This window comes from Carcharhinus amblyrhynchos, chromosome 1 (genome assembly GCF_965287045.1).
Source record: "Carcharhinus amblyrhynchos chromosome 1, sCarAmb.v2.hapA, whole genome shotgun sequence".
NCBI classification, from domain to species: domain Eukaryota; kingdom Metazoa; phylum Chordata; class Chondrichthyes; order Carcharhiniformes; family Carcharhinidae; genus Carcharhinus; species Carcharhinus amblyrhynchos.
The window spans coordinates 12,080,388-12,092,724 of NC_137324.1; the positions used below are offsets into that span (position 1 = coordinate 12,080,388).

Sequence of the window (12,337 nt, forward strand, 5' to 3'; positions counted from 1 at the left end):
GCAGGCCTCATTGCACACATACTATCTCCGACTAGACCGACAAAACCTCCATTGAAAGGTTTTCATTTCTGTTTTCAAATCTATCACAGGATTCATCACTCTCTTCCTCTATAACCTCCTGCAGACTGATAAGGCTCCGCAATCTCTGTGCTTCTCTTAATAAGGACACAGTGGCACAGTGGTTAGCCCTGCTGCCTGACAGCGCCTGGGACCCAGGTTCGACTCCCGGCTTGGATCAATATCTGTATGGAGTCTCCCCGTGTCTGTGTGGGTTTCCTCCGGGCGCTCCGGCTTCCTCCTACAATCTGAAAGATGTGCCGGTTAAGTGCATTGGCCGTGCTAAATTCTCCCTCAGTGTACCCGAACAGGTGCTGGAGTGTGGCAACTGGGGGATTTTCACAGTAACTGCATTGCAGTGTTAATGTAAGCCAACTTGTGACACTAATAAAAAAACTTCAGTTCCAAATCCTGAGCTTCGTTGATCCACAACTGGTGTCATGATTAAACATTTCTTCAGTCTTACGTTCCTTCCCAAAACTTCTCCCCTCTCCACCTCATTCTCTCTCTCTCTCTCTCTCCTCTGAGACACTCGAATCCCTAAACTCTTGATGTGCTCCAAAGATTTGCTTTGATTCTTATTCATTTACAGGATGTCTGCATCAATGCCTGGGTCAGCATTTGTTGCCCATCCGTAATCACACTTGAACTGAGAACGGTATGGTGGCATAGTGGTTAACACTGCTGCCTCACAGTGCCAAGGACCCCGGTTCGACTCCCAACGTCGGGTCACTCTCTGTGTGGAGCCTGCACATTCCCCCCATATCGGGGTGGGTTTCCTCCAGGTGTTCCGGTTTCCTCCTACAGTCCGAAGATGTGCGGGTTGGGTTGATAGGCCACACTAAATTGCTCCTTCGTGTCAGGTGGACTAACAGTGTTAGTACACAGGGATAGGGTGGAATTGTTGTCGGTGCAGGTTCGATGGGCCAAACGGCCTTATTCTGCACTGTAGGGATTCTATGGATTGAGTGGCTTGCTGGGCCTTTTCAGAGGGCACTTTAAGGGTCAACCACATTGCTGTGGATCTGGAGTCACATGTAGGCCAGACAGGATAAGGGACAGCAGAGTTCCTTCCAAATGGGTCTTCATGGCAATTGCTTGATTTTTATTCTGGGTTATTTTGAATTCAAATTCCACCAACAGTTGTGATGGAATTTGAACCCGGGTACCCAGAGCATGACCTTAGGGTTTCAGAATTGTTAGTCCAGTGATAATTCCAGTACGCCACCACCTCTTTGCTGGATACCAAATATTGTTGAGCGTCACTCCACTAAAGCACACTTTCTTACATTAAAAAAAATTTGCTCCCAATGGACAAGGAGTTACTTTATTGCATCGTACAGCAGGAGGCCATCCATCAACCATGACTGTGCTAAATCTTTGAAAGAGCTGTCCCAGTTAGTCACACATATCAGCTTTCTCCCATAACCCAGCAAATTAGTTCTCTTCAAGTGCGTGTCCAATTACTTTCGAAAGTTCGTGTAGCTCCTGCTCTGACCAAGAAACTATAAACGAAGCCCGGTCTAACACGCAAACCAGCTTCCCATCCATTGACTCCATCTACACTTCCCGGTGCCTGTGAAAAGCAGCTAGCATAATCAAGGACCCCACACACCCTTGCCATACACTCTTCCACCTTCTTCCGTCGGGAAAAAGATACAAAAGTCTAAGATCACATACCAACTGACTCAAGAACAGCTTCTTCCCTGCCGCCATCAGACTTTTGAATGGATCTACCTCGCATTAAGTTGATCTTTCTCTACACCCTAGCAATGACTGTAATGTTACGTTCTGCACTTTCTCTTTTCCTTCTCCCCTATAAGGTCTATGAACGGTGTGTTTTGTCTGTCTAGCATGCAAGAAACAATACATTTCACTGTATCCCAAGATAATAAATCAAATCAAAGCAGCTTGAAATCACTAGAAAGGAAATGGAACATGCGGTCCAGTCTTAGCTTCACTTTGCTTTGAGCGGAGCGTGGGCACACAGCTTTGGTGCTTCCAAATTTCATACCTATTTATAAGCGTTCTCAAGATCCTAGTCTTAGTAAATGAATGCACAATGTGCTTATCCAATCCTTAATTAGTGATTGGTGCCTTGTGTATTGTACAGTAAATAAACCCAATGTATTATATCATTCTAACTACCGAGCATTCCAAATCCTAACAACTCTTGTGTAAAGATATTTTTTCATTCCTCTTTTAGTCCTTTTCCCAATAATTTTGAATCTACAGTTTCTCATTACCAACCTAAAGAAAATCCAATTTTCCCGACTTAGACATTTAAAGTCCCTCATAGTTTTGAATACCCTGTTATTTCTCTGCTGTAAGGAGAACAATGCAAGAAGTCTCACAACACTAGGTTAGAGTCCAACCTGTTTATTTGATAGTAATCTCACAAGATTTTGGAAACAGTGTTCCTTCGTCAGGTGTGCGGAACGCCTCTACTTTCTCAAAAGACAAAGGAAATTTGGCATGTCAGCTATGACTCTCACCAACGTTTACAGACGCAGCATAGAAAACATTCTTTCTGGTTGTATCACAGCTTGGTATGGCTCCTGCTCTGCCCAAGACTGCAAGGAACTACAAAAGTCGTGAATGTAGCCCAATCCATCACGCAAACCAGCCTCCCATCCATTGACTCTGACTACACTTCCAGCTGCCTCGGCAAAGCAGCCAGCATAATTAAGGACCCCACACACATTCTCTCTTCCACTTTCTTCCGTTGGGAGAAAGATGCAAAGGTCTGAAGTCACGTACCAACCGACTCAAAAACAGTTTCTTCCTTGCTGCTGTCAGACTTTCAAATGGACTTACCTTGCATTAGCTGATCTCTCTCTATATATCTTAGCTAAGACTGTAACACTACATTCTGCACTCTCTCCTTTCCTTCTGTATGAACGGTATGCTTTGTCTGTGTAGCACGCAAGAAACAATACTTTTCACGCTATACTAATACATGTGGCAGTAAGAAATCAACTCAAATCAAAATCACGGGAATCGTAGCAGGTGGGATGGAACCGTGCAACAGTCCATTGACCTCAAGAAGTATTTTTCGGTTATGCTTGCCCCAAGACCGGAAAACCCCGCCCTAAGTTTTGACATCCCTCCAATATTGGAATTGTACTCCAAGGACAACTAGGGATGGGCAATAAATGCTGGCCATCCAGTGATGCCCATATCCCACAGTGGCAAATAGAATCTGTCACATGGACCATGGGTTGATCAGGTGGTGTTAGTGTGCTTTCCTTGAATCTCCTGTGTTAAATGTGAGCGCTCTTGTCTCTAAATTAGAAGGTTAGGGGGTTCAAACCCCTCTCTAGTGATGTGGACACATCGTTAAGATTGAAAATCAAGTCCAGTGTGATATTGAAAGAACGTTGCAGTGTTCATGATGTTATCATGTGAAAAGTAAAAGGTTAATCTGAGGTCCCACCTGGCCTATTAGGTGGAGGCAGACATTTCAATGCTATTATTTTGAGGTATGCAGCAGAGTCCTCCTGTCCAATGATCCTTTCCCAATATCATGAAACACAGATGATCTTGTCACTGTCACAATGTTCTTGGTGGGACATTGCTGTGTCCAATGACCTCCAGTAACTAGAATCATCTTCCTTTGCCCTAGGTAGGAGTCCAGCCAGTGGAACAATTTCTATTAACTTCAATTTTGCCATGATTCCTTGATGCTACTCTCAATCAAATGCTATCTTAATGTCAAGGGCAGTCACATTCAGCTCAGCTCCTTAATCCAGCTCTTTGGCAATGTATGGCTGTAATAAGGTCAGGAGCTGAGTGGCTTTGGCACATCCCAAACTGAGTGACAGCGAGCAGTTTTTTTTGTATAATTGCCACTTGATAGAACCATCAATTAAACCTTCCATCACTTTCCTGATGATCGCGATTGATACAAGCGCAGGAAAATGGGATTAGCATACTTGTAGTGGTAGCTATTATCGGTGCAGACTCAATGAGCCAAAGGGCCTTTTCTGCACTGTATGACTTGATGATGATGTGGTGGCACAGTGTTTCACAGCACCAGGGACCTGCGTTCGATTCCCGGCTTGGGTCGCTGTCTGTGTGGAGTTTGCTCATTCTCCCTTGTGTTTGCATGGGATTCCTCCGGGTGCTCCGGTTTCCTCCCACAATCCAAAGATGTGCGGGTCAAGCTGATTTGACATGCTAAATTACCACTTGGTGTCAGGGGGACTAGCAGGGCAAAAACATGGGGCTATGGGGATCAGGGTGGGATTGTGGTTGGTGCAGACTCGATGGGCTGAATGGCCTCCTTCTGCACTGGAGGGTTTCTATGGTGGATTCTTTGAACCTCTATAAACTGATGAGGCGCTAATCGACTGATCTGGATTTGTCCTGTTGCTTGTGAACAGGACATAGCTAGGTAATTTTTCATATTATCAGATGAATGCCAGTGCTGTAGCTGTACTGGAACAGCTTGGCTAGAGCGTAGACTGGCCATCTCTGGAGCATAACTACTTGAGCTGAGGTATAGTCAGGGTCCATTGCCTTGGGCGTACCCAATGCACTGAACATGACATTCCATTTCTTTTTCTCAGTCACTGATTCTCTTTATTACCATCTCTCCTTTCCTTTCCATCTCTGCGTGCCCTTGCTCCTTTTTTTGGTCTGTTTTTTGCCCACTTTCATCAAACGGTTGGCTCTCTTGCATTTGGAGCTGAGGAAAATGCCTGCCTTCTGCGCTGGCTGCCAACTTAGTCCCACCGCTCAGTAAAATAAACTGCTGCCTTTAACGCAAACAAGCTCCCCCGTCTTAACCAAGTCAAGAGAAGATGTTATCAGCAGCTGGAAAGGCTCATTAAATTCAACCTGCCCCTTCACTTTCGTATGAATAAACAGCGTTCTTTCTCTCTCGGGGAACATTACTCTCAATCCCAGCTCACTGTGAAAAAAAACCTTGATGTGGAGATGCCGGTTGGGGTAAACACAGTAAGAAGTCTCACAACATCAGGTTAAAGTCCAACCAGTTTATTTGATAGTTATTTATTTGATAAACTGGTTGGACTTCAACCTGGTGTTGTGAGACTTCTTACAAAAAAAAGCTTACCAGTTTATCCGCTGGACCCATTTGGAAAATTCTTCCTTCCTAACATATTCCCCAACTCCATTAGTCCTCAGGAAATTTCTGACTGATTTCCCTCCATGCTGCTACTGCGCTAATCTTGAAAGCTGCAGCACGGCAAACAATTTGCCAGGATCAGTTTTGAATCGATTCCCTTTCTTAACCTTGAAAACTTCCAATTAGGTCAGTCATTAGGCTGCAAGAGGGTACACTAGCAGAATGGTTATGTTACCAGACTAGTAATCCTAAAGGCGTAGATTAATGATTGGGAGGTGAGCGTTCATGCCCCGCCACAGCAGCTTGGGACCTTAGACTTAAATAAATCTAGAATGGGGATCTATGAAAATTGCTGGATTGTTGTTCAAAAAAAAATCCATCTGGTTCATTAACGTCCTTGGAGGGGGAAGGACGTTCTCTGGCCTTTACCCAGTTTGCCTACATATGACTTCATATCCGCTGTACAGTGGGTTGACTCTGAAATGGCTGAGCAAGCCACTTAACTGTATTGAAGAACCCACCACCGTCTCAAGGGCAAGGACATTAAGAAAGCGCAATAAATGTTTGTCTTGTTAGCGACAACCGCTTGCTGCAAACGAGGAAACAAAAAGCACCCAGTTCAGACAGTGAGTAGACGATGTACCTGAGCCAGGACGTCCAGCGTAAGTGTAGTTCCACACCATTAGATAAAAGCCGGAATTCTACCGTCTCGCCCGCCTTGCTCGAGTAAAGCCGTAAAATCCCACGCAAATTTTAAAACATGCTTTTAGCTAGAAATACCAAAGCAATTTAACTCTCGCCCATCATAGACTCACAATGGTTGGCACGGCTGCCTCACGGCACCAGGGACTCCCAGTTCGATTCTGGGCTCGGGTCACTGTCTGTGCGGAGTCATCACATTCTCCACCTTCCCACAATCCCACCTAGACCCTATCCCATAACCCCATGCACTGATCCTGCTAATTCCCCTGACACTGAGGGGTAATTTATCTTGGCCAATCAACCTAATCCGCACATATTTGAACTGTGGGAGGGTTACCCGGAGAAAATTCATGTGGACAAGGGGACAACGTGCAAACTCCATACAATCACCCAAGGCTGGGATCGAACCCCTGTCCCCAGCTCTGTGAGGCGGCAGTGCTAACCACTGTACCATCACTAAGGAAGTTTCAGAACCATAGAAACCTACAGTGCAGAAAGAGGCCCTTTGGCCCATCTAGTCTGCACCGAACACAATCCCACCCAGGTCCTACTCCCATATCCCTACATATTATACCCACTAATCCCTCTAACCTACGCATCCCTGGCCACTAAGGGGCAATTTCTTAGCACGGCCAATCAACCTAACCCGCACATCTTTGGACTGTGGGAGGAAGCCCACGCAGACACGAGGAGAATGTGCAAACTCCACACAGACAGTGACCTGAGCCAGGGATCGAACCCAGGACCCTGGAGCTGTGAAGCAGAAGTGCCAAACACTGTGCTACCGAGCTGCTGTCTTTGGATCAGACAATAAACTAAGGCCATCCTGCACTCTGTGAATGTGAATGATCCCCTGGCACAAGCTGTGAAGGTGAACCAGGGAATTATCCTTTGCGTCCAGGTCAACATTCATCTCCATCAGTAAAAGCTGATTATCTGCTCAATATTCCATTGCAGTTTGTGGGACTTTGCTCTGTGCAAATTGGCAGCAACAATACAGGAACAATTCACTGGCAGTAAAATGCGTTGGGATCGCCTGATGGCATGGTGTTATAAAAATGCAAGTCTTCCTTTTGCAATAGCTTTCAAACTCAAAGGAAAGGTCAAAATCCAGAGCCTTACCAAGATTGTACCACATATCACGGATTGCAGCCCCGATAACACCTCTCATATCTCCGTATCTATAGAAAATAAGAACATAACTGTTAGTCAATGTATTCTTAAAGCACAAGTTTCTTTTTATTAATTCATGGGACACGAGCATCGTTGGCTAGGCCAGCATTTATTGCCCATCCCTCGTTGACTTTGAGAAGGTGGTGGTGAGCTGCCTTCTTGAATCGCTGCAGTCCACATGCTGTGGTTTGATCCACATTAGGGAGGGAATTTCAGGATTTTGACCCAGCGACTGCAAAGGAATATATTTCCAAGTCAGGACGGTGAGTGGCTTGGAGGGGAACTTGCAGATGTGCTGTTCCCATGTGTGCTAGAGGCAGGTTTAAATGAGGCATTCAAAGGAAAACATGCAGGGTTACAGAACGGAGCAGACACAATGGGCTGAATGGGCTTCTTCTGTGCTTGTAACAGTTGTGATTCTACGATACGCTTTTTGCTTTGTTTATGGTTTATAACAATCTTGTGTGCTCATACCATCGCGAGAGCTGATTAAACAATTAAGCAGTTTATTCCCAGGGATGCTTCAGGGGATGGATCATATTTAGAAAGAACATGCTTTCTCAGCAAGGAGAAAGGTCATTGTGTTGGCAAGGAATGATGACTAAGGATATTGCGATAAGAAATGGGACAACAGGCCCAAGGTGATAAACAAGTTGGCCATCTGGTGTTTTGTCAGGAAATAAATATTTTTGGAAGTTTTGTTCACAGTAACTCTTATCAGGCCATAACGAATAATCAAGGAAAGCGAATGATTATAAACTGAGGAAGAGCTTGCTTCTTTTCCAGTTTGACTATTGCTGATACGTTGAATGTGTCTAGACTTGGTCGAACACAAGAATATAAATAGGAACAGGAATCATGAGTATGTGCTATATCTCAATGCTGCTTTCCCGTCCTTTCCTCGATTCCTTTAGTGCCCAAAAGTCTATCATTATCATGATTTGTTACATAAATATTAACTTATATTTTTACCAGTTAGACATTCTGATTGTATCATGGCTTCTGCTCTGCTCAAGACCGCAAGAAACTACAAAAGGTTGTGAATATACCCCAATCCATCAAGCAATCAAACCTCCTATCCATTGACTCTGTCTACACTTCCCACTGCCTTGGCAAAGCAGCCAGCATAATTAATGGCCCCACACACCCAGACATCCTTTCTTCCACTTTCTCCCACCAGGAAGAAGATACAAAAGTCTGAGGTCACGTACCAACTGACTCAAGAACAGTTTCTTTCCTGCTGCCATCAGACTTCTGAATGGACTTACCTTGCATCAAGTTGATCTATCTCTACAGCCTAGCTATGACTGTAACACTACGTTCTGCACTCTCTCCTCTCCGTCTCTGGGAACAGTATGCTTTGTCTGTACATCACGCAAGAAATAATACTTTTCACTGTATACTAATACAGTGACAATAATAAATCAAATAAAATCAAATCAAACATACGTTTTTGAAAAGGACACTTTTCTGAAGCAAAGTACACTGGTTTACAGCAGGTGACATGTTGCATTTCCAAAGGACATGTGTGCCTTTTATGGAGGCACAGAGTCTTTGGAGCGTGCAGAGAGGTCATGTGATCCAGCTCTTGGATGAAAAGATATTTCATTTTTATATCATCGGGGAAAGACTGCCACAGGAAAAATAGTCTCCTGCATCTCTCATTCTTCTGAAATCAATCTCATGAAAGCTGAGCAGTCTGTGGTTTGTAAATAAAAACTGAAGACCATGTGATGTTAGCGTACCTTTAAGAGTTTTTTTTTTAAATCATGTTCTCTGCAGTTATAACCGCTTCTCTTTTTTTATTGTTGCTGGGCTATCTGGAAAACTCCTTTTATTGCTTCAATGATTTAAATGGGGTTTTGTTTATTTTTACCCTGGGACCTTTTATGACCCTACATTGTGAGGGGGAAGATTGATTGACAAGTCCAGGTCAGGTGGTTCATTCCCAGAAGAATTCAAGGGCTTATTTTTAATTTTAGTTTAGTTTAGGGCAGCATGCTGGCATAGTGGATAGTACTGCTGCCTCACAGCATTAGGGACCTGTGTTCGATTCTCGGCTTAGGTCACTGTCTATGTGGAGCTTGCACATTCTACCCATGTCTGCATGGGTTTCTTCCAGTCGCTCCGGTTTCCACCCACAGTCCAAAGATGTGTGGGTTAAGTGGATTGGCCATGTTAAAATAATCAGGGGGATTAGCTGGGGTAACTGCATAGGGAATGGGGTAATGGGGATATAGTCTGGGTGGGATTGTGGTTGGTGCAGCCTTGATTGGCTAAATGGCCTCCTTCTACACTGTAGAATTCTACGATTCTAAGATGGGGAGGACATCAAGCTGAAAAGAAATGTTTCTCTCTGTCTCCTTGGTTTTGGAAATTCTGCTGTTAGCTGGAAGTAAGATTCCTGCCTTCCTGGACTAGGAAATCCACTGTGGGTGGTTGGCTCGCCTAGAGTCTCTCTTTCTCTCTCTCTCTCTCTGACATCTTGGGAAGCTGTTCTGACTTCAGGCTGGTCGATGTGTATATATTAAGAGGGCTGCTAGAAATTACAAGGCTGGGAAGTCAGAGGTTCAATTCTCCACCCAAAGGATTAAGTTCCAGCATCATGTGAGCATTCATATTTTGCTGGGCTAAACCTGTGACAAAGGTTTGTTAATGGGATTTGTTTGGTTGGAATGGTGTTTAGCTGTTTAAGCTTCGTACAATCATGATTGTCTTTTCTTTATTCGAAATTGGCAAAATTTAATGCTAATTTCTTTTCTATACATGTCAACTGTACACTTAAATAAACTTTGTTTGATAAAAGCTCCTTAGTGGGTCAATTGAATCACATCTGAAGTGAAAGATTTCTTGCTTATCCTTATCAAATTCAAAGTGCAAAACGTATGATCCAGACAGACTTCATAAAACACTTTGGAGTTTCTGATCTGAATTTTAACAACCACATTGTTACAAACCAAGAGTTCCTAAATGAGAATTCTGAATCCACAAAATATCTCCAGTGGGAATCTCAGCAATTACTGTGGACTAGGACCCTTCAACTCTTCACAAGCATCTGGACAATCCATGAATAATATTTTTTGACTCTACTATATATTAAATTGGTATTATTACTCCTCATTAAACTTCAAACTCCAATAACCAATTCCGGATGGGAGTTAGGAGTTAGTTCATCCCTCCTGACCTGGTCATAGCACTATTTATCTTGAATATCTCAATGACTGGCATCTACAGTCCTCTGGGGTAAAGAATTCATAAGATTCACAATCCTCTAAATGAAGAAATTGCATGTCACCTTCACCCTAAATGGCTGAGTCTTTGTACAGGAACTACGATCCTTGGTGTTATGAACCCCATTGATGTGTGATGGTATCACAAAACATAAAAGGGTAATTTGGAACACTTGTTCTCAGTCATAGATGAGTCATCAAATCACTACAGTGCAGAAGGAGGCCATTCAACCCACCAAGTCTGCACCGACCACAGCCTCACCCAGGCCCTTTTCCCGTAAACCCACATATTTACCCTGTTAATCCCCCAACACTAAAGGGCAATTTAGCATGGCCAATCAACCTATCCTGCGCATCTTTGGAATGGTTTATACTTTCAATTTGGTACAATGTAAGAAAAGAAATGCAAACCAGTGAGGAACAGCCAAGTCTTGTTGCAATCAATTAATACAGAGTATGTATTAGCTTAAAAGAAAAACACACAAGATGAAGGATTATAATGCACCTCAACAATACATTTAACTAAACAGATGGCTATACACACACAATATCTCATGAATTTACCCCTTTGTTCTCAAATACCTACCTTTCCTGAACTCTGAGACCCCTTTCCCCAAACAACATCCAATATTAGAAAACTCTATAACTAAATCCAACAGATAGTTTTCACGCAGGGGTTGTTTGGGAAGATTGTCTTCTGTTTCAGAGAAGGTGTGAACATCTCTGTTCATGCCTTCGCTGAAACCACACAGCTTGGTATGGCTTCTGCTCTGCCCAAGACCACAAGAAACTGCAAAAATTTGTAAATGTAGCCCAATCCATCACACAAACCAGTCTCCCATCCATTGACTCTGTCTACACTTCCCACTGCCTCAGCAAAGCAGCCAGCATAATTAAGGACCCACGCAACTCGATCATCCTCTCTTCCAACTTCATCTGTCAGGAAAAAGATTCAAAAGTCTGACGTTGTGTACGAAAGGACTCAAGAACAGCTTCTTCCCTGTTGTCAGACTTTTGAATGGACTTAACTTGCACTAAATTGATCTTTCTCTACACCCTAGCTATGACTCCAACACTACATTCTGCACTCCCTCGCTTCCTTCTCTCTGAATGTTATGCTTTGTCTGTATAGCGCACAGGAAACAATGCTTTCAGGGTATACTAATACATGTGACAATAATATATCTGAAATCAAATCAATAACTTGTTTTCGGGAGACTGCTCTCTGCAGCTGAGTGTGGTTGTGATGGTAGCTATTGTGCGATAGATATATAATTCCTTCCTTTTGATATGATCCACCTTGTGGACCTGGCTTTTTGTATATGTGTCAATTTCTTTATCTCTCCACTCTGAAGTTACCTCCTCCATATCTCATTGTTTTCCCAGAGTAACACAGGTAAACACTTGTTTTTCTCACTGGGATGCAGATTTGCATATCAAAACCCCTTCAGACAGCTGCCCTTATCAGTTCCCCTTTTTATTTTATCTTATCTCAGTTTCATTATTTTAATCTTAATTCTCCTCAATACTTGACGCTTAGGCCAGAATTCTACTGTGCCACCCTGCCATGGGGATTGAGAGCAGGCAAGGGGTGGACCACGGAAAGATCAATTGACTTGGGGTGGGATTTTACAGTTTTGGGATAAGCAAGGCTGTAAGATCCCATCCTTTGTCTTGATATTCCAGCAGGGAGGAACAGCTTTTCAGCATTTACCCCATCAAGCGGAGAGGGCGGGAAGGTGGAACTGAGCCGCGACAGATCAACCATGATCTTATTGAATGGCGGGGCAGGCTCGAAGGGCTAGATGGCCTACTCCTGCTCCTATTTCTTATGTTCTTATGTTCTTATGTTCTTAAGCCCCTTAAAATTTCAGTCAGATCAGCTCTCATTCTTCCAAGTTTCAAAGGATATAGTCTACGTAGAAAATAGAATATTGATTCCATTTCTCAAATACTCTGATGGGAGATGGTGATATAGTGGCCTTGTATTCTGAGGCCCAGTCTAATGCGTTGGGGCTTGGACTCAAATCCCACCACAGCAGCTGGTGAAATTCAAATTAAATTAATGTAAAAATTCTGGAAT

General features: G+C 43.5%; 1 protein-coding gene across 1 annotated transcript in view; it reads right to left on the bottom strand.

Annotated features, from left to right (window-relative positions):
- LOC145346307 (dedicator of cytokinesis protein 2-like) overlaps positions 1 to 12,337 on the bottom strand; it is a 1,149,449-nt gene that overhangs the window by 235,412 nt on the left and 901,700 nt on the right. Inside the window, exon 32 of the mRNA XM_080193520.1 lies at positions 6,974 to 7,032. Within this exon, the coding sequence (XP_080049646.1) occupies positions 6,974 to 7,032 (59 nt within the window). The remainder of the gene's footprint in view (positions 1 to 6,973; positions 7,033 to 12,337) is intronic.